General features: G+C 48.8%; 1 protein-coding gene across 1 annotated transcript in view; it reads left to right on the forward strand.

The window, feature by feature from the left end:
• The window catches only part of LOC105917595 (spectrin beta chain, non-erythrocytic 1), a 102,182-nt gene that overhangs the window by 67,503 nt on the left and 12,785 nt on the right, over window positions 1-21,894 (forward strand). Inside the window, exons 15-35 of the mRNA XM_036126326.1 lie at window positions 6-157; window positions 241-459; window positions 534-614; window positions 694-900; window positions 1,188-1,399; window positions 2,693-2,830; window positions 2,905-3,025; window positions 3,095-3,310; window positions 3,387-3,806; window positions 5,024-5,226; window positions 5,313-5,403; window positions 5,483-5,629; window positions 6,956-7,219; window positions 9,400-9,624; window positions 10,375-10,464; window positions 10,977-11,255; window positions 13,424-13,554; window positions 14,342-14,546; window positions 16,472-16,846; window positions 17,008-17,094; window positions 21,034-21,191. Coding sequence (XP_035982219.1) covers window positions 6-157; window positions 241-459; window positions 534-614; window positions 694-900; window positions 1,188-1,399; window positions 2,693-2,830; window positions 2,905-3,025; window positions 3,095-3,310; window positions 3,387-3,806; window positions 5,024-5,226; window positions 5,313-5,403; window positions 5,483-5,629; window positions 6,956-7,219; window positions 9,400-9,624; window positions 10,375-10,464; window positions 10,977-11,255; window positions 13,424-13,554; window positions 14,342-14,546; window positions 16,472-16,846; window positions 17,008-17,094; window positions 21,034-21,191 — 4,021 coding nt within the window. The remainder of the gene's footprint in view (window positions 1-5; window positions 158-240; window positions 460-533; window positions 615-693; window positions 901-1,187; window positions 1,400-2,692; window positions 2,831-2,904; window positions 3,026-3,094; window positions 3,311-3,386; window positions 3,807-5,023; window positions 5,227-5,312; window positions 5,404-5,482; window positions 5,630-6,955; window positions 7,220-9,399; window positions 9,625-10,374; window positions 10,465-10,976; window positions 11,256-13,423; window positions 13,555-14,341; window positions 14,547-16,471; window positions 16,847-17,007; window positions 17,095-21,033; window positions 21,192-21,894) is intronic.

Raw genomic sequence — 21,894 nt, forward strand, 5'->3', positions numbered from 1 at the left:
TCCAGGTTATAAACCCTGCGACCCGCAGATCATCCGGGACCGCGTGGCCCACATGGAGTTCTGCTACCAGGAGCTGAACCAGCTGGCGGCGGAGCGGCGCGCCCGGCTGGAGGAATCCCGCCGCCTCTGGAAGTTCTTCTGGGAGATGGCTGAGGAGGTCCTCCACACTCTTCCTCACGCGTCCTAACAGATCCACAGCCTGATGAATGAGGCGTAACTGATGGAGTCTGTGGCTTACAGGAGGGATGGATCCGGGAGAAGGAGCAGATCCTGTCCTCCGAGGATTATGGGAAGGACCTGACGGGCGCCGTGCGGCTGCTGAGTCAGCACAAAGCCTTCGAGGACGAGATGAGCGGGCGAGCCGGCCACCTGCAGCAGACCATCAAGCAGGGCGAGGAGCTGGTGGCCGACAACCACTTTGGAGCCGATAAGATAAAGGAGCGGATCCAGGACATCCAGGTAGGCGGCGCCGGGGCGGAGGCGCCTTGACAAACATGTCCGCCACCCTGACGCCTTCCCTCCTCCCTCTGCAGGAGCAGTGGGCGGCGCTGGAGAGCCTGTCTGCGGTACGCAAAGCTCGTCTGCAGGAGGCCTGCAACCAGCACCAGTTCCAGGTGAGCCAGCGGCCCCCCCTCCTGCTTCCAGCAGCCAATCAGCCGCCGCCTCTAACCCCACATGACTGTGACACGGCAGGCGGACGCGGACGACATCGACACGTGGATGCTGGACGTGCTGCGCATCGTCTCCAGCGTGGACGTGGGCCACGACGAGTTCTCCGCCCAGGCCTTGGTGAAGAAGCACAAAGACGTGGCGGAGGAGATCAGCAGCTACCGGCCCGCCATCGAGGCGCTGCACGAGCAGGTCCAGACGCTGCCGCCGGAGAAGGCCCGCTCCGAGGAGGTACCGCCATGCCGCCGTCACCTCTCACACCGCAGTCACCTCTCACACCGCAGTCACCTCTCACACCGCCGTCACCTCTCACACCACGTCACCTCTCACACCACGTCACCTCTCACACCGCAGTCACCTCTCACACCGCAGTCACCTCTCACACCGCAGTCACCTCTCACACCGCCATCACCTCTCACACCGCCATCACCTCTCACACCGCAGTCACCTCTCACACCGCCGTCACCTCTCACACCGCCTGAACCGGGCTTCAGTCTGCTCCGCCTTCACCTCCACAGGTCCAGAACCGGCTGGCGGGCATCGAGGAGCGGTACCGGGAGGTGGCGGAGCTGACCCGGCTCAGGAAGCAGGCGCTGCAGGACGCCCTGGCGCTCTACAAGATGCTGAGCGAGGCCAGCGCCTGTGAGCTGTGGATCGACGAGAAGGAGCAGTGGCTCAACAGCATGGAGATCCCAGAGAAGCTGGAGGACCTGGAGGTCGTCCAGCACCGGTGAGAACCGCCTGGTTCCCCGTCCTCAGACCACAAGGCCAGAACCAACGGGCCAGATCACCTTAAACAGAATGTTAATATACCGTATTTATCGCACTATAAGGCGCATTAAAATCCTTACATCGTACATTTTCTCACACATTGATGGTGCGCCTGTTCTCTGATTACTTACTGGCTGATATTATGTGGTTATATGCGCTTAGAAATATGACTTTGGTTAGAAACGAAGCCGCTCCGCTCAATGGTCTGCCTGACCGTAATGTCTAAACTAGAAGAGCATTCATGTCAGGCAGCCCAGAGTACACGCTAGCAACAATAAACCTGGTAAGTTAAATTAATATAAAACTTTATTTTGTCCTTATGTCAGAAACAGGGCAGTATAGTCCAGCTACTCTGTCCTCCTGATGGAGACGATAGAGAGCTGTCCTTCTCAGGAGAGAGCGCTGTTAACTTTACATTTTATTTAATATGTACACCAGAATATAACGCTACGCAACGCCTTAATTAGATTGATGTTCTAATTTCAGACGCTCCTGTTTGGAGGGGAATAAACATGAAAACAACCCGTTCACTTCCTGATGTATCACAATAAGAGTTGTTGAAAATAAAGCGCCATGGATGATGTAGTTGTGACAAGCTAACAAACTAAATTATGTGATTTCTAATTAGCTATGGTCAAGGAACAGACTTCTAGGAGATCTAAACACAGGATATATTACTGGTAATTTGTCTTTTCTATAATTAGTTATCCATAATAAAAGTTCTTCTCTCCGCTGAATCACGCAGGTGCGTACTTTACAGCTTCTGGTGTAAATTTACGCTTTTTAAAACATGCGGTCAGTGTATTTCCTCCTTAAAGTGGCCATGTTTGATTTCTGTAATGAAAACTGGGGACGTCTCTGATTTTGTTGCCAAAGCTGTACTACAGGACCGGGTAAATACAGCTTGTTGCGCTAAACTTTTTTTACTCCATCTTAATTTACCGAAATTGGGGCCATTTCCAGGGACAGCTGTTGCCTGGGACAGGTCCTCCAAAACGGGGTATGTCCCCAGAAATGAAGGACATCTGGTCCCCCTACAGGAGGGGCGGAGTGATATTAGACATTTGGGAGGAACGTGTAATGAACCTTATAATCGGGTGCGTTTTTATATGTGGCCAAAGACACACATAAGCACGTACATTCACGGTGCTCCTTATAGTCCGATAAATACGGTACAGGAGAAAACTGTAAGAACCTCAAACCAACAACATGACGTTGTGTTCCTCATGGTTCCCTCTTTGTCCCGGTCTAGGTTTGAGAACCTGGAGCCGGAGATGAACAGCCAGGCCTCCCGGGTAGCTGTGGTGAACCAGGTGGCCCGGCAGCTGATCCACAGCGGACACCCCAGTGAGAAGGAGATCAAAGCCCAGCAGGACAAGCTCAACACCAGGTAATCAGCCCGGCTCAGGTAAACCAGGGGAAGACCGCTCCAACCGCGCAGATGGTGAGGTTCTCTTTGTTCAGGTGGAGTCAGTTCAGAGACCTGGTGGACCAGAAGAAGGAGAACCTGAACTCGGCTCTGGAGGTCCAGAACTACCACCTGGAGTGCAACGAGACCAAGTCCTGGATCAAGGAGAAGACCAAGGTACCGTACACCTCTCTTTCACCCGGTTCCCCTCAGAAAGCCCGTCTGGACATCCACCCTCTGCTCCAGGTGATTGAGTCCACCCAGGAGCTGGGCAACGATCTGGCCGGCGTCATGGCCCTGCAGAGGAAGCTGACCGGCATGGAGCGGGACCTGGTGGCCATCGAGGACAAGCTGAAGGACCTGGAGAAAGAGGCGGAGCGGCTGGCATCCCAACACCCGGAGGAGTCCGAGGCCATCAGGGCGCGGCTGGCGGAGATCACGGGGGTCTGGGACGAGATGAAGGTGGGGCCGTCTCTCCGTCTGACAGGTGAGTTCCAGGTACCTGCGGACGTCGGCTGATTCTCCGGTCTGTCTCCAGGGAACGCTGAAGAACCGCGAGGAGTCTCTGGGAGAGGCGAGCAAGCTGCAGCAGTTCCTGCGCGAGCTGGACGACTTCCAGTCGTGGCTGTCCAGGACGCAGACGGCCATCGCCTCGGAGGACATGCCCAACACGCTGAGCGAGGCCGAGAAGCTGCTGGCCCAGCACGAGAACATCAAGAACGAGATCCGCAACTACGAGGAGGACTACCAGAAGATGCGGGACATGGGGGAGATGGTGACGCAGGGCCAGACGGACGCCCAGTACATGTTCCTGAGGCAGCGTCTGCAGGCGCTGGACACCGGCTGGAACGAGCTGCACAAGATGTGGGAGAACCGGCAGAACCTGCTGTCCCAGTCCCACGCCTACCAGCTCTTCCTGAGGGACACCAAGCAGGCCGAGGCCTTCCTCAACAACCAGGTGACCCTTCCTCACGTCGTACCTTTGTTTGTGCCAGCAGCAGAGGTGAAGCACGGTTCTGTAGGTCAGTTCATGGTGCAGAACCTTTTATCCAGGCGGGAGAATCAATGCTCCTCCTGTAGCTCTTCAGGCCGCTGATGTTCATGGAGCTCGTCAGAAAGACATCCCACAGTTTGGTCTCTAACTCTAGATTTTCTGATTTGGGGATGAAAATATGGAGAAAATCAGACTAAATGATTAGAAGGTGTGATGCTGCCACCTGCTGGTGTTTGACCTTCAGTAAGCTGTTAATTTCAGGGATGTTACAGTAAATCAGTTCTCTGAATGACGCTGCCTCACCCAACCAGGAGGTTTGGTCTGAATCTGCTGGTAATAACCTGTTAAATTTAAACGAAGGGAAACCTTAAAGAGATGCAGAACGTCTTTATGTCAATGTCAAATTTATTTATAGAGCACTTTAAAAACGGGTGTAAAACTGCACCAAAGAGCTGTAGAAGAACTACAATAACACAAATTGATAAAAACAAACAGTATCAAAACAGTACTTCAAATAAATGCAAAGAATAAATATGAGTTTTAAGAAGCGATTTAACATGATCCGTGGTCAGATCTAATCTGGAAAGGTAAATTGTTCCATAGAATAGGAGCAACAACAGAAAAAGGCCGATCTCCTTTCCTCTGAAGTCAGCAGTAAGCAGCTGATTATTTGAGTTCTGGACAGAGACTGAAATATAAAACGTCCCAAAGATAAGGGGCAGCTAAGCCATTTAAAACCTAATAAGTTATTGAGAGAATCTTAAAATCTATTTGATAAAAGACGGACAGCCAGTGCAAGGAGGCCAGCCAAGGCCTTATATGGTCATGCTTCCTGGTTCCTGTGAGAACCGCCATTCTGCAGCGTTCTGGATCATTAGAAGTCGCTGCCTCTGTGATTTATTCATGCCTCTATAGAATGAAATGCAGTAATCCAAGAGAGATGTAATGAAGTCATGGATAAGTCCTTTAGAGTCCTTCAAACTAAAATAAGATTTAACTTTTCTAAAATCCACAGGTGATAAAAACTTGATTTAACGACAGCTAACTTTTGGGCTTTAGCGCCTATCTTTAGATCAAATGTCCAGGGAATGATCAGCAGCAGAGTCCCCCCCCTCTCTGGAGCCTGGTGGGTCTGGGCTGACCTTAACTCTGGGTAACGTCTCGCTGCGTTTGTCCTCCAGGAGTACGTCCTGGCTCACACCGAGATGCCCACCACCCTGGAGGGCGCGGAGGCCGCCATCAAGAAGCAGGAGGACTTCATGACCACGATGGACGCCAACGAGGAGAAGATCAGCGGTGTGGTGGACACTGGGCGCCGCCTGGTCGCCGACGGCAACATCAACGCCGAGCGCATCCAGGAGAAGGTGGACTCCATCGACCAGAGGTAGATCCAGAATGTCTCTACTGGAAACTTTCAGATAAATGTGAGGAAAGCTGTCTCTGGTTAAGTTCTTCAGTTTTGTTCTTCAGACACAAGAAGAACCGACAGGCAGCAAAAGATCTGCTGACTCGGCTGAAGGACAACAGGGACCTGCAGAAGTTCCTGCAGGACTGCCAGGAGGTGAGGACCTTACGATGAGAGATGTTTGTCCTGATGGGACGGTGTCTGCTGTGGTCACTGACCTCCTGGCTGTCTCCAGCTGTCCCTCTGGATCAACGAGAAGATGCTGACGGCCCAGGACATGACGTACGACGAGGCCAGGAACCTCCACAGCAAGTGGCTCAAACACCAGGCCTTCATGGCCGAGCTGCAGTCCAACAAGGAGTGGCTGGACAAGATCGAGAAGGTCAGGAGGGAATTATGGGGAACAGGCGGAGGAACGTCTGACATAAAAAAGCTTTACTGGCTCCAGGAAACATCTCTGCTGGAACTAAAACACTTAAAACTTTCTGTATTTGAGTAAGAAAATATACTTTCATTAAAGTGTAAATTACAGATTTAAATCCCTAAAGTTATTTTCATACAAAGTTAATGTTTTATAAACTGCTTCTAGTTTAATTTAGCTTGATTTTCCTATTTTTACATGTCTTTTCTTGGTTTGAATGTATCTAAGTTGAGCCTAATTGATTTTATTCTAACATCGATCAGCTAGCTAACCTCATGGTCTCAGTTGAGCTGAATTTAACGTTAGCTTACCCGCTCACCTTGATTTAGCCTAAATTATTGGACCTACCTTAGTCTAAATTAGCTTTGGGTAGATTCTTAATTTAAAGGCACTTTATTCAATCTTAGTTTAGCTTTTATTTTGTCTCAGGTAGTTACCATGTTCTAAATCTAATCTGCAGAGCTGACCTTGCTTTAGTATACTTCAAGGTAATTTTATTAAGTATAAGATTAAGTCTTATATTGAAATCTTAGTTTTAATGTACTTAGTCTTAGATTTCTGTTTATACTTTTCAGTAGCCTATAAGTCAGTATACTTCACTATTCTATTGTTAAGTATATGTGACATAGTATCTAAAAGTAAACGTAAAGTACACTGCCTCATTTTAAGTAGGTTATACAATAAGTATACTGGTAGTAGGCCTAAACTTTAATAAACTACTTTCTGCTAAGGGTTAATTGATCTGATTTAACCAATTTAGCTTATCTGGTTTAATTAGTTGTATCTTAGTTTCAAATAATTTAACCTAGCTTTTATTGTTGTGTTCTCTTAGCTTAGTCTGTTGAGATCTAATTGATCTAATTTAGGCAGTTAAATTTTTTTTTGGTTTTAATATCTGGTTTTAATTTAGTTTCTTGACAATTACCTTGTCTATTTTTTTACGTTTTGAGGTTATATTTTAACTTTATCTTATACTAGCAGCTAGCTTTAGCTTTCTTATTGCAGCTTAGTCCATCTTACATTAGCCCAGGCTACATTTTCTGATTAAATCAAATTTAATTACATGTAGTTCACCCAAACTGAGGCTATCTTGCTCCATGCTAACTAATTTAGTTTCTCCCTGTTTGCCATTTTCTTTAATATTTATTTAGTATTGAGTTTATTACATCTTATTATACGCCAGTTTGTCGCCCAGTCTTAGTTTTTCCTGTCTCTTCTGACTTAAACCCTCCCTAACTTACCTTTAAACCACATATCCTTACGTGAGCGTCTGTGGAATGGCTGCAGGACGGCCAGGCGCTGACGGCGGAGAAGCCAGAGACGGAGGCCATGGTGAAGGAGAAGCTGGCGTCCCTGCAGACCATGTGGGACAACCTGGAGTCCACCACCCAGACCAAGGCCAAGTGTCTGTTCGACGCCAACAAGGCGGAGCTGTTCACGCAGAGCTGCGCCGACCTGGACAAGTGGCTGACGGGTCTGGACGGGCAGCTGCAGTCCGACGACTTCGGCAAAGACCTGACCTCCGTCAACATCATGCTGAAGAAGCAGCAGGTGAGGCGATGGAGGCGTTTCACAGGTTGCTTTGGAAACAGGAAGACAAGCAGTTAAAGAAAGCTGCTATTTAGGGAGTTTTTGTGGTTTCTGGTTGGTTGGGTTTTTAGGGGAACCCCAGACCTCTGGGGGACCGATGGTTTTGGTTCCTGGTGAGAAGCTAACACCACAAAACTGCCTCTGTGTTGACAGTAAAGACCCAAACCTGTTAAAGGACAGAAGTTATGGACATTCTTCTAAGCATGTGGATGAGTCACTTTTCTATAGTGACTCTGATGGGAGGAGCCGACCTGATCTTACTCCCCACATCTCCTTTGGTTTCTACATTTTAATCATGTCTCAGTAAACTGATCCTGGTGTCTCCTGACCTCTGCGGCTCGTTGGACTCTGACAGGCGGTGTGGATCCACCAGGAGTCTTTAACAGCTCCAGATGTTTTTAATGCTGCTATATAATAGAAATAGCAGCTTTTCATGTCGGATGTGAGGAAAATTCAGCATGAAGTTAACATATGAAGGTAGAAACATGGAGGCTGGATGTTTCCTCGCCATCTGTCCGGATAAAGATGAAGATGTTGAGGTGAATAAATTACCAGTGGAGTGTTTGGGAGGTTCGGTTCAGCCATGTTGAAATAAGCCGGGCTCTGTGGGGTCCAGGTACCCAGTGGAGATGTATGAGAAGATGTCTGGCTCTCTTTGTGAAATCTGGTTTATAATAATTCAGTTCATGTTTAATCTGTTTCTAATTCCACCTTTCAGGCTGTTTTTGATCTAAGCTTGTCCTAATCGGCCATTTTAAACGGCGCTCAGTGTGTTTTCAGTTGTGTTCCCTTTAAATTCCTGAGCAGAAGCTGCTGGTGTTTCAGTCATGAGGGTGGAAGTCTTAGTTATGTAATTCACACTCCGCTCCATAACTTATGTAATCTGCCGTTGGAGCAGTTCCTGCTCTGCTCTGCGGGGATGGACCTTCTCTGGGGGACATGCTGACGTCTGCTGCCCTCCTGCTGGTGGAGGACTCAGATCTGTCCAGGTTAGACCTGTAACGAGCTCGTTAACGACCAGAGATGCTGCAGGCAGAGATGCTGCAGGTAGGCAGAGATGCTGCAGGCAGGCAGAGATGCTGCAGGCAGGCAGAGATGCTGCAGGTAGGCAGAGATGCTGCAGGTAGGCAGAGATGCTGCAGGCAGGCAGAGATGCTGCAGGCAGGCAGAGATGCTGCAGGCAGGCAGAGATGCTGCAGGCAGGCAGAGATGCTGCAGGCAGGCAGAGATGCAGCAGGCAGAGATGCTGCAGGCAGAGATGCTGCAGGCAGGCAGAGATGCTGCTGCAGGCAGAGATGCTGCAGGCAGGCAGAGATGCTGCTGCAGGCAGAGATGCTGCAGGCAGGCAGAGATGCTGCAGGCAGGCAGAGATGCTGCAGGCAGGCAGAGATGCTGCAGGCAGGCAGAGATGCTGCAGGCAGGCAGAGATGCTGCAGGCAGAGCTGCTGCAGGCAGGCAGAGATGCTGCAGGCAGAGATGCTGCAGGCAGGCAGAGATGCTGCAGGCAGAGCTGCTGCAGGCAGGCAGAGATGCTGCAGGCAGAGATGCTGCAGGCAGGCAGAGATGCTGCAGGCAGAGCTGCTGCAGGCAGGCAGAGATGCTGCAGGCAGAGATGCTGCAGGCAGGCAGAGATGCTGCAGGCAGAGCTGCTGCAGGCAGGCAGAGATGCTGCAGGCAGGCAGAGATGCTGCAGGCAGGCAGAGATGCTGCAGGCAGGCAGAGATGCTGCAGGCAGGCAGAGATGCTGCAGGCAGAGATGCTGCAGGCAGGCAGAGATGCAGCAGGCAGAGATGCTGCAGGCAGAGATGCTGATGCTGCTGCTGCCTCTTCATCACGTCTGAGCCGTAGTCTTCTGCAGAGCAGTGAGACGTCCTCGTTATCCTCCTGGCTCTGATTGCTGTTTATTTCCCTCCGTCTCAGCTGCTTATCACTCAGATGCTCCTGTCTTTATTGCTTTTTCTCCTCTGAGTCAGAGGCAAACACGCTTTATGGGTCGGAGAAGATGAGGCCAGTTCCCTGATGGCTTTAGAGAATATCAGCTTCTTCATTCTGCCTTACCAGAGAACATCTCAGCTGTTTCCATCTCCTCTTCATAATGTCCCAACACGTGGTGGTAAAGGCACGCTGTGCTCCTCCTGCAGATGCTGGAGAGCCAGGTGGAGGTGCGTCAGAAGGAGGTGGAGGAGCTGCAGAAGCAGTCCCAGGCCCTCAGCCAGGAGGGCAAAGGCTCGGACGAGGCCGACGGCCAGAGGGTCACCGTGGAGAAGAAGTTCCAGGCTCTGCTGGCGCCGCTGAAGATGAGGCGGGACAACCTGATGGCCTCCCGCGAGATCCACCAGTTCAACCGAGACGTGGAGGACGAGATCGTAAGTGACCTCCGCTGGTTCTGGTGGGAGGTTCTGGACCACTTCCACTTTATAGAGAGGAAGAGGAAGAGGAGCTTCTGTCAGTCCTACTTCTGCTTTTATAGAAGTAGAAGTCAGTTTACAGGAACGTTCTCCTCAGATCCATCAAAGTTTGCCTTTAATTGGCGCTGCTGCTCCCCTCGTTAAGAGGCGGCGCTGATTTAAAGGTTCTGGTCTGGAAAGGAACCTTCAGATCAAAGCGTTTATCACGGCTGATGTTTGGATTCATCACACAGATTTCCCTGCAGCCACAGCAGCAGGTCACAGACGCTCCTCAGTCTGATACCAGGCATCCGTTTTACTGCATGCATCCTTTAAATGACAGAAGGTTCTGGGCCCAGACCCAATGAGGCATTCCTCAGAACCACCAGAACCTTTACCAGGAGAGGCAGGTCCATCAGAGTCCTGCTCAGGTTCTGCCTCTGGTGCAGCTTTCCAGCCGTTAATAAGCTTTACTGTTTTAAACTCATGAACATCAGCCAGACCTCCCTGATGAAGGACGGACCTGCAGACGTCTGTCTCCGTCCTGCATTTGGTGACCGGCTCTGCTCAGGTTGTCCTTTAGATGAAATAAGATGTGCTTCCTGTAACGGTTCCTTTAAACGTGGCCGACCTGGACCAGCCAGCGTAGCGCCGTGGTGCAGCTGATCCAGGACCAGCTCACCTGCAGACAGACTGAAGGTCTCTCTCTCTCTCTCTCTGTGTCTCCAGCTCTGGGTGGAGGAGAGGATGACTCTGGCCTCGTCCACAGACCACGGACACAACCTGCAGACGGTGCAGCTGCTCATCAAGAAGAACCAGGTAACAGCCGCTCTTGCACTACAAAAAGGACCTAAAAGTAAGTAAAGTTTTCTTGAAATTAGTGTAATTTTCTTTGATTTGAGCAGCTAAATAAGACTATTTGCCAATAGGATGAGCATTTTTACCCCTAAAATAAAATAATTAGATATCCTGCTCTTGAAATAAGACGGTGGAGATAAATTGTTCTTATTTTGAGTGTGAAAATCTTATTCCATTGGCAAATAGTCTTATTTACCTGCTCAGATCAAGGATAAATACATTTCAAGAAAGTTTTACTTTGAGTTCCTTTTTGCTGTGTGGTGCATGTGGAGAACATGATGTCCATCCAGGACGTTTTCTTAGACAGTGAGAAAGTGACTGTCACAGCCGGCTGGTGTGAACCTGATGTTCTGTGTGAACCCGTCTTATTCTGGAAGCGTTTAAGTCCAGAGTTTGTAGAAAGGTTTCCCTCAGCCGGCAGATGTTGGTGTTCTGGTAGAACCTGATAAAACCCAGATGTGATCCTCCCTCAGACGCTGCAGAAGGAGATCCAGGGCCACCAGCCGCGCTACGACGACATCTTCCAGCGCAGCCAGCAGGTGCTGCGGGCCGGCAGCCCCACGGCAGAGCCCATCCGCCAGAGGCTGGGGGAGCTGCAGGCTCTGTGGGAGCAGATCAGGGAGGAGACGCAGAGGAGGCACGGCCGCCTCAGCCAGGCCCACCAGGCCCAGCAGTACTACTTTGATGCCGCCGAGGCCGAGGCCTGGATGAGCGAGCAGGAGCTCTACATGATGTCTGAGGAGAAAGCCAAGGTGAGGAGGAGGGGGGGGGGGGGGGAGGGGGAGGGGGGGGGGAAGGAGAGGAGAGCAGGAGCTCTACATGATGTCTGAGGAGAAGGCCAAGGTGAGGAGGAGGAGGGGGGGAGGAGGAGAGGAGGAGGAGGAGGAGGAGGAGGAGGAGAGGAAGAGCTATACATGATGTCTGAGGAGAAGGCCAAGGTGAGGAGGAGGAGGAGGAGGGGGAGGAGGAGGAGGAGGGGGGGGGAGGAGAGGAGAGGAGAGGAGGAGGAGGAGGAGCTCTACATGATGTCTGAGGAGAAGGCCAAGGTGAGGAGGAGGAGGAGGAGGGGGAGGAGGAGGAGGAGGGGGGGGGAGGAGAGGAGAGGAGAGGAGGAGGAGGAGGAGCTCTACATGATGTCTGAGGAGAAGGCCAAGGTGAGGAGGAGAGGGAGAGGAGAGGAGAGGAGAGGAGAGGAGAGGAGGAGGAGGAGGAGGAGGGGGAGGAGGAGGAGGAGAGGGAGGAGGAGGAGAGGGAGGAGGAAGAGAGGAGGAGAGGAGAGGAGGAGGGGAAGAGAGGAGGAGAGGGAGGAGGAGAGGAGAGGAGAGGAGGAGGAAGAGGAGGAGCCTCTAATGAGAAAATGTAGAAAGCTGGCAATTCTCTGGCATGAGGCAAAGAAAGCAGGTCAGGAAGTTTTAATTGATTTATCTAACGAGGCAGCAGGCGTTAATTAGCATAAACACAGTCATAAACATGTTAATACGTCAGATTTGCTTCTCCAGTCACAGGTGGAGGATAGAAAACTGGATAAAATATAATATCTGTTAAATAATGAATTAAAAATGTTCCCAGATGAAATTAAAAACATGCAACAGTCACTAAAGTCAATCAGTTCTCATCAGTGAGCCTCTGGTTCATGGAGTCTATAGGGTCCCTCTGTTCTCCAGCGTTCTCCAGCGTTCTCTACGCTCTGGATGCAGCAGAACTAACGACGTTCTCCAGCGTTCTCCAGCGTTCTCTAAGCTCTGGATGCAGCAGAACTAACGACGTTCTCCAGCGTTCTCCAGCGTTCTCTAAGCTCTGGATGCAGCAGAACTAACGACGTTCTCCAGCGTTCTCTCTGCTGCTCCAGCTCTGATTTCATGTAATGAACTTATTCAGCAGGAGAGGACTCACCAACTTTAAACACTTACATCCAGATACTTAATCCTGATTGGCCGGCGTAGATAAATATTCAGTGACTTTTTATGTTCTCTCCTGATTGTAATTTATTACTTCCTGTTTGCATCTAGTTGCAGTTTTCAAATAGTTTTTATAAACTTTTTGTTTAAATTATTATTTTTTTTACATGCGTTTGTGAATGTACTCTAACAGCTAAAACTAATATTTCTGCAGTTTTCTCCCTGCCCTATAATCTATGTCTGTATTTCTATCTACAGACGTTGATAAGAGAAGTTTAATCATTTGAGAGTCAAACTAATCAAAGATCTAAATTGTTTCAGCTGCTCTTCTGCATCATATTATTATATTATAAATTAAAAGCTAACAGTGATGTGATGGATCTAGTCACTTTAAGACAATTTGGTGTATCCAGGAATTCTTTATCACTGTAAAGATGTTAGAAGCTATGGAGAATGAGTTTCTCTCTGATGAAGCAGAGATCAGCAGGATGCTGAGGCCTCATCCTGTGGTGCACCACACAGTTTATCCTGGTTTTAGTTCCTGTGTTGTTGGAGGTTATTAGTTCATGTTAGAGTCACGTTTCTCTGTCCCTCATTATTCATTCACTGACTGAAGAGGCTGAACACAGACGGTGTTTATCAATCTGCTGAGCTCAGCGCTTTATCAGCTCTGATGCTTTCTGTCTCATCGTGTTCTCAGCTTTTATCTCTAGATGACATTTTATTCTGTCTAAACTCCAGATCAGCCTTTTCTCCTTGTTTTCCAGCACATTCAGACTTTTCTGTAACGCCGTCATGGTCAGCTGTTCTCAGTTTGTCTTGTTCAGGGTTTTTCCTTCACCTTCAGTCTTTTTTTACCTGTTTAACTTTGTTTTAATGTCATTTTTTTCAGAGTGAGAACCCCCAGCTTCTCTGTTTCTCCTGTTCCTTTCACTTCCTCCTCTCCGTATCGTTTCCCGTCGCCGTGCTCGGCTGTGATGAAGCCTTCAGCCTCACTCAGCACCGTGTGTCTGTGTCCTCAGGACGAGCAGAGCTCCGTGGCCATGCTGAAGAAGCACCAGATCCTGGAGCAGGCCGTGGAGGACTACGCCGACACCGTCCACCAGCTGTCCAGCACCAGCCGGGGCCTGGTGGCTGCAGAACACCCCGACAGGTCAGGCTCAAGATGATTTCATCAGATGGTTTTCATGGTTCAGACTGGAACCTGCAGGGAGCAAAGGTCCACTGATGTCCTCTGATGTCCGTCTTGTGTTCCTCTGATGTTCCTCTGATGTTCCTCTGATGTTCTCTGATGTTCCTCTGATGTTCTCTCATGTCCTCTGATGTCCTCTGATGTTCCTCTGATGTTCCTCTGATGTCCTCTCATGTCCTCTCATGTTCCTCTGATGTCCCTGTGATGTTCCTCTGATGTCCTCTGATGTCCCTGTGATGTTCCTCTGATGTCCTCTGATGTCCCTCTGATGTTCCTCTCATGTTCCTCTGATGTCCCTGTGATGTTCCTCTGATGTCCTCTGATGTTCCTCTGATGTTCCTGCGATGTCCTCTGATGTCCCTCTGATGTCCCTCTGATGTTCCTCTGATGTTCCTCTCATGTTCCTCTGATGTCCCTCTCATGTCCCTCTGATGTTCCTCTGATGTCCCTGTGATGTCTCTGTGATGTTCCTCTGATGTTCCTCTCATGTTCCTCTGATGTCCCTCTCATGTTCCTCTGATGTCCCTCTGATGTTCCTCTGATGTTCCTCTCATGTCCCTCTGATGTTCCTCTGATGTCCCTGTGATGTCTCTGTGATGTTCCTCTGATGTTCCTCTCATGTTCCTCTGATGTCCCTCTCATGTTCCTCTGATGTCCCTCTGATGTTCCTCTGATGTTCCTCTCATGTTCCTCTGATGTTCCTCTCATGTCCCTCTCATGTCCTCTGATGTCCCTCCCTCCTCGGCAGCGAGCGCATCGGCATGCGTCAGTCCCAGGTGGACAAGCTGTACGCGGGCCTGAAGGACCTGGCGGAGGAGCGGCGGGGGAAGCTGGACGAGCGGTTCCGCCTCTTCCAGCTCAACAGGGAGGTGGACGACTTGGAGCAGTGGATCGCAGAGCGGGAGGTGGTGGCCGGCTCCCATGAGCTGGGTCAGGACTACGAGCACGTCACGGTGGGTTCTGGTTGGTCTAGTTCTGCACGCATCATAAAGGAAATATGCTGCCAAAGCAAAAACTAAAGTCTGAAAACAGAGATATGAACAAGCTGAACATGTATAATGTTTAGATTCTATTAATTGAGAAAATGTTTGGAAATGATTAATTTACCACAATAATGAACAAAAACATGAAGAGTTTTCACTCAGAAATCATTTCCTGCCTTTTTAGCTGAACTACGATATCCTGAACAGTTAAACATGTTTTAACACGTCTTGGTGCAGTTTTTCATCTGTTGGATGTTTTGGGGGATTTCATGCAGGCAGAACCTGTTTTCCTCACAATGTTTAGGATTTTTTACATTTTATTTATTTAAGGTTAAGAAAGTTTCTAATTATTTGTGTTTGGAAACTGAACCAGAACCAAAACCCTCCACCAGATTTTTACCATTTCAGAGACTAGTTTCCCCAAAGCTCCAAACCACCGTGCCTTAAAGCTGGTTTTAGTTTTATTTTACTCCATAGTTCCAGCTTTCTTTGTTGTAGTTTATCTTTTAAACTCCAGTCTTTTCCTGGTGGGGTTTTAGAGACATAGAAAAAACTATTTACTGTTATAACTACTTTTATAATTTCGAGGCTCTTCCACAGTCAGTCTACTTAAATCCTCCCATCAGGTTGGTCCAGAGTTTCTCTCTAAGCAAACTCAGCAGCTTTCATGCAGACATTGTAGCATTACAATGCTGTTCAAATCAGACTCGGAGAAAGAGAGGGACTGCACGAGCGGAAAAAACATGAACAGGGAAAGAAGCGCCATTTGGCTAAAATGTAATACCGTAAATGAAATCGGGCTGTATGGTTTGTAAAAAGCCGGTTAAATTCAGTGTTAACATAACAAATTTATATAAGCACGGGAAAAACCGTGAGCAAGAAAACGTTGAGCAACGAACGGAGAGAGGAGACGAATCTTCTCTCATTGCCCCGACAGTCCCACAGACTGACGTCACTGACTGAGGCGTTTCAGTCCTCCAGAGAACATCCAGGTAGATCAGAGTGGTCATCTTCAGCAGCAGTTCATGTTAACTTTCAAAGTAGATATTATCTATCATATGTTACTGGAGCCCACACAGAAAATGTAATTAAGACCTTGAAAGAACCCAGTACATATATCCCATTAAAAAGTGTTATTTAAGATAAAATAACATTTACTAATCCTTTATTTATCCCAGCACTTGGAAATTTATGGGATTAAAGCAACAGGCAGGTGCACACAACACAGACAAAATTGAATAAGGTTGAAAGATATAAGAGGAAGATTATTATTATTATTATTTAATTGTAATAGTAAAATAAAAATCACAAAACCCGGAAGGTCAACAGTTTCATGATACATCAAGCTTAGGGACTGGCTGATATACAGCAGGTCAAAAAAGGCCATATTTTGGCTGCAGTGCTTGCTGTTCTCTGATGAAGAAAAGATCAACTAGTGCACTAAATTCAATAGATGGGTTGAAAATATCCAATATAAAATACAAAGATTTCCAGGACATGAAGTACACAGTTAAGTTGACTTTGTGTGTGTGTGTGTGTGTGTGTGTGTGTGTGTGTGTGTGTGTGTGTGTGTGTGGTGGCGGCGGCAGGTGTAGAGTGGGGGGCCCAAAAAGACTGCGTTGTCCCGGGCCCTAGCAAAGCTGTCAGCTGGCCTGATCCCTCATACCGAGTATGCATTAAATAAATCCAGTTGTTTCCTCTTCAGTTTTCTGGAGGTCCTGTGAGGAAGTTTTATGACCATTAAAGACTTCTTTAGACCCCTGATGGTCTCCTGATGTCCTGATTGGCTGAATCACGGTCCTCATAACTTCACAGCATGTTTTTATGTCTTACTGGACGTAGCCAGGACCGGCTCTTCCTCCACGTGACCTTTAACCTTCTCCTCCTCCTACCAGATGCTGCAGGAGCGTTTCCGGGAATTCGCCCGCGACACCGGCACCATCGGGCAGGAGCGCGTGGACGGCGTGAACAAGCTGGCGGACGAGCTGATCAACGCGGGCCACACGGACGCCGCCACCATCGCCGAGTGGAAGGACGGGCTGAACGAGGCCTGGGCCGACCTGATGGAGCTCATCGACACGCGCACGCAGATCCTCGCCGCCTCCTACGAGCTGCACAAGTTCTACCACGACGCCAAGGAGATCCTCAACCGCATCCTGGACAAGCACAAGAAGCTGCCCGAGGAGCTGGGCCGGGACCAGAACACCGTGGAGACCCTGCAGAGGATGCACACCACCTTCGAGCACGACATCCAGGCCCTGGGCACGCAGGTACGGCCCGGCAGGAAGCTGACAGGAAGCTGACAGCGGGACACTTTCGCTGAGAAAAGGATGAATTTAAAGGAATATTCTCAGCTTCTGTGAACCCAGAGCTGCTTCTGGCTCAGTGTAGACCAACCTGAACCGTTCTCCCCCCCCCCCCCCCCCTGCAGGTCCGGCAGCTCCAGGAGGACGCCGTCCGTCTGCAGTCGGCGTACGCCGGAGACAAAGCTGACGACATCCAGAAGAGGGAAGGAGAGGTGAGGAATGATCAGAGCTTCCTCCGTGTTGTACTGAGCTGAAGCGGCGCCGCTGCTGCTGATGTTGCTCAGCGTGACGCATGCTGCACGGCTGCTGCACCCACATACTGACGTCTGAGCAGCGGGACAAACGGGCGGGACCAGGTTACATCTGAGCCCAGGTCAGTTTCACATGCTGACGTCATACAGGGCATGGTCAAAATACCAGAGGAGGCTCGCTGTCAGGGCTCTGACTGCAGGTCAAAGGTCATCCACCTGCTCCTCACTGGAGGTCAAAGGTCATCCAGCTGCTCCTCACTGCAGGTCAAAGGTCCATGTCTTTTATTTAAACACATAAACCTAAAGCTGGGTCTTTATATCAGCTAAAGTCATGGAGATGAACTAGAAACGGCACATTTCTTCAATCATCAGGCCAAAAATAATCTCAGATGGTTTTAAGTTAAATTTGACTTAAAATAAGCATAAAAATGGCATCAATTGGGCGCGTTGGTGACGCAGCGGGTAGCATGACCCATGAGCAGAGGCCTTGGTCCTCAGCGAGGTCCGACCCGAGGTCCGTGTCTCTCTTCCTCTTCCTGTCAGCCTACTGTGGTAAAAAGCCTCTAGAGCCGCAAAAAAATCTCCCAAAAAAATTAAAAAAAATGGCATCAGGTATCATCTGAGACTCTGCATGAACACACGGCGCCCTGGCAGAGCCGACCCACCGGTGGGTTCTGGTTCTGCTCAGTTACTGAGGGATGAAGTCCTATTAATCTGATTATTGGTCCATTAAACCTAGATTTGATTCTAAACTGCTTTAAAGTCACAGGAGATAAAGATCCATCCAGAGTTAAGGTCCACCATGAGGGATCAGAACCTGGTACCGGCTGCAGACCCGTCACTCAGGCGGCTTCATTCACACCTGCTGCTGTTAAATCACTCAGATCTTCAGTTAAAGCTCAGAGACCAGAGAGGTGAAGGAACACTAAACACCTTCAGGGGTTCACACATCAATGCTCCAATTGAATTTCAGTTCAACAACCAAATGTAACAAACATTCACCACTGAAGGGAAAATGCACCAGCATAAAGGGACTAGTTCAGAATCAGAATCAAATTTAGAAATACTTTAATATCCCAGAGGAATTATTTTCCTTACACGCTCCAGATATACAAACATGTGCAAACGAGGGAAAAAGAATGAATAAATAGATAAATAGTTCATCCCAGTTGATCCATCAGAGCCTCCAGACCCAGGAGCGGCTCTTCCACCTCCCGGTAGATTCTCACTCTGAAGAATCCAGCCTTTAATTAGAGAACAACCACATCTATACACTGTCTCTCTATGCTCCAGAGTCCTGGTTCTGTCTGGTGCTCTCAGTTCTTCAGCCAAAGGTTTTTCTGTGAAGGTTTTTCATTGAAGGTTCTGTGTTGACTGGTCCAGATGTTTCTGATCATTATTCTGCTCAAAGACCCGATAATGACCCATTTCCAGAAGAAACCACTAGAGTTTTATTCCATATGTCCTGATGTCTCAGGGTTTATGATGCCATGAACAGTAGTAAGGTACCAGAACCAGGCCCACAGCATCACAGATCCTCCACCTTACCCAACAGGAGGGTTCTACCACACATTCCTTCCTGGTTCCACCGCTGACCAGCAGCCTAAGCCTATCACAGCACAACTATAGAGATAGCTCAGGGTAACATGAGCCACTCTGACTAGAAGCTTTGTCACAAAGGAAAGTTTTAAGATTAGTCTTAAAAGTAGACGGGGTGTCTGCCTCACGGACCAAAACTGGGAGTTGGTTCCACAGGAGAGGAGCCTGATAGCTAAAGGATCTGCCTCCCATTCTACTTTTAGAGACTCTAGGAACCACCAGCAGACCTGCAGTCTGAGAGTGAAGTGCTCTGTTAGGAACATACGGGGTAATCAGAGCTCTGATTTATGATGGAGCTTGATTATTAAGGGCTTTATACGTTAGAAGGAGAATTTTAAATTCTATTCTTGATTTAACAGGAAGCCAATGAAGGGAAGCTAAAACAGGAGAAATATGATCCCTCTTGTTGATTTTCATCAGAACTCTTGCTGCAGCATTTTGGATCAGCTGAAGACTTTGAACTGCATTTTGTGGAATTCCTGATAGTAAAGAATTACAATAGTCCAGCCTTGAAGTAACAAATGCATGGACCAGTTTTTCAGCATCACTCCTGGACAGAATGTTTCTAATTTTGGCGATATTCCGGAGGTGAAAAAAAGGAAACTCTGGAAACCTGTTTAATATGGGATTTAAATGACATGTCTTGGTCAAAAATAACACCAAGATTTTTTACTTTATTACCAGGGGCCAGGTTAATGCCATCCAGATTAAGTGATTGATTAAGAACTTTATTTTTTTGAAGACTCTGGTCCAAAGATTACAATTTCTGTCTTGTCAGAATTTAAATGCAGGAAATTTAAAGTCCTCCAGCTTTTGATGTCATCAAGACATGACTGCAGTCGAAGTAACTGATTGGATTCATCAGGATTTATGGATAAATATAGCTGAGTGTCATCAGCATAACAGTGGAAATTAATCCCGTGCTGTCTGATAATTTTGCCAATCATGTTTTACCTGTTCAGTGCAAACCTCAACTTCCTCCAGCAGAGGCGCCATTGGCTGACAGTGGAAGGCCTCAGTGTCACATTAAATACATCCCCCAGGAAACGTGACAGTATAGATCCAGTTCTTCAAAAATGTTCAATAGAAAACAATTGTATTTGTTTTAAAGTGATTTTCCTGGTTCTGAATGAGGTCATTTGCTTTTAAACCAATAGATGCTTAATTTTTGTTCTCAAATTAAAGGTTGGATTTTCTAAATCTCTGGAGAGATCAAGCTTTAACCTGATTTCCAGGAGTCTAACACACATTGACCAGAGGTCGTTATATTCACCTCCCTCTGTATATCAGGATGCTGGTGATTCCTCAGATCTCTGGTTGGTCCGGTAAAGCCCACATGTCAGGAAGTGTTGCAGCGTGTTGTTGATGCTGTTGTGTTTTGACCATCCCTGTATGTTTCCCTGCATCTCCTCCCTGTGAGCCAGAAGAGAAAGGGAGAGGTGAGACTCCGCTTCGCTCCAGCGTCAGCTTTGCATCAGCGTTCGTTTTGGCTGCTCCTCCAGGCTTTCTGTTTCTGTGGCGACTAAAATGATCTCCAGCAGCATTTTAGTCCTCTTTCATGCAGCTCTCACCGAGCCTTAGCCTCCGGCCTGCTGGAACGTTTGTCTTAACCTTCTCACAGCCGGGCGGAGCTGGTAGCAGCCGCTCAGCTCCGCCCGGCTGGGCTGCTGAGAACGTTAAAACAAACATTCCAGGCGGTCAGCCCCGGTTCTGCTCCATGCAGACGTAGTTACTGACCCAAAGCTTCCTCAGCCTCCTGTGCTTCATGCTTTCATCAGTACGGGTCAGGAATAGAACCGGCTGTTCTGGTTCTGCTCCTGAGCGGAACCACTGGGTTCTGCTTCAGCAGAACCTTTAAAGGTGGTGCTGCTGACAGGACAGACTGATGAGAACGTTTGTAGACAGAACCTGGTACCGTCAGGTCCACATGTGCTCAGCTGAAGCTCAGCGGGCTCAGGACCATCTGCCGGTTCTGTTAGGAGCTGGATCCTCTGGACATGGAGACGGATCTTTGTTAGTGGCGATAAAACAGCATCATGTAGCAACAGTTAAAAACCCGAGGCTTTGTTTCTGCTGCTGCTGCTGGCGGAGCTTCTGCAACCTTCTGCACGATGAAATGTTCTGATTGTTTGCCTGGACCTCTTTGGTTTAGTTCCCTGAGCTGATAGAGCAGCAGCTTCATGACAGACGGACCTTAAAGAACCTCCCTCTGCTGCTGACAGGGGACGTGTTCCTCCTCAGAGACCGTCCTGCTGTCTGTCCACAGCTGGATGCCTGATGATTCCCTCATGTTCCCTGCAGGTCCTGGAGGCCTGGAAGAACCTGCTGGAGGCGGCGGAGGGCCGGCGGGCCAAGCTGGTCGACACGGCCGACAAGTTCCGCTTCTTCAGCCTGGTGCGGGACCTGATGCTGTGGATGGAGGACGTGATCCGGCTGATCGAGGCGCAGGAGAAGCCCAGGTAGGAGGCTCACCTTCGTTCCCCTGGAGGAGTCTGAGCAGATCCTCTGGGTTCCTGATGACCTGCCACCATCTAAGGAGTTCTTTTAAAACCATGGCTCCTTCTCGGCTGGTTGGAGGTTTTATCATAGACATCATCTACGTAGATAAACTTCTATGGGTTTTATCCCCAGCAAACCCAAACCTAGGGTGTGTGGTGTGTTCTCTAGCAGGATTAGCTTTAGCAGGATTAGCTTTAGCATCATAGACCACGTTTTCTGTTTTTCTTCAGCAGGTGAAGCTGAAATGTTTAGTTTGATTCACTAAAACCACTTTAGAGTCCATTTCCTCCAGTTAACCTAGAAACTGAAGGATTCATCCTGTCTCTCTTGCTGATGCTCTCCTCTCTGTTCATGAAGGTGTTTTCTGTTGTCTGTGGGTGTGTGGGTCCCTGTCTCTGTGGGTCTGTCTCTGTGGGTCTCTGTCTCTGTGGGTCTGTGGGTCTCTGTCTCTGTGGGTCTCTGTGGGGTCTCTGTGGGTGTGTGGGTCTCTGTGGGTGTGTGACGTGTGTCTCTGTGTCTTTGTGGGTCTGTGGGTGTGTGACGTGGGTCTCTGTGGGTCTTTGGGTCTGTCTCTGTGGGTCTCTGTCTCTGTGGGTCTCTGTGGGTCTCTGTCTCTGTGTCTCTGTGTGTCTCTGTGGGTGTGTGACGTGGGTCTCTGTGGGT

Source organism: Fundulus heteroclitus, chromosome 22 (genome assembly GCF_011125445.2).
Source record: "Fundulus heteroclitus isolate FHET01 chromosome 22, MU-UCD_Fhet_4.1, whole genome shotgun sequence".
NCBI classification, from domain to species: domain Eukaryota; kingdom Metazoa; phylum Chordata; class Actinopteri; order Cyprinodontiformes; family Fundulidae; genus Fundulus; species Fundulus heteroclitus.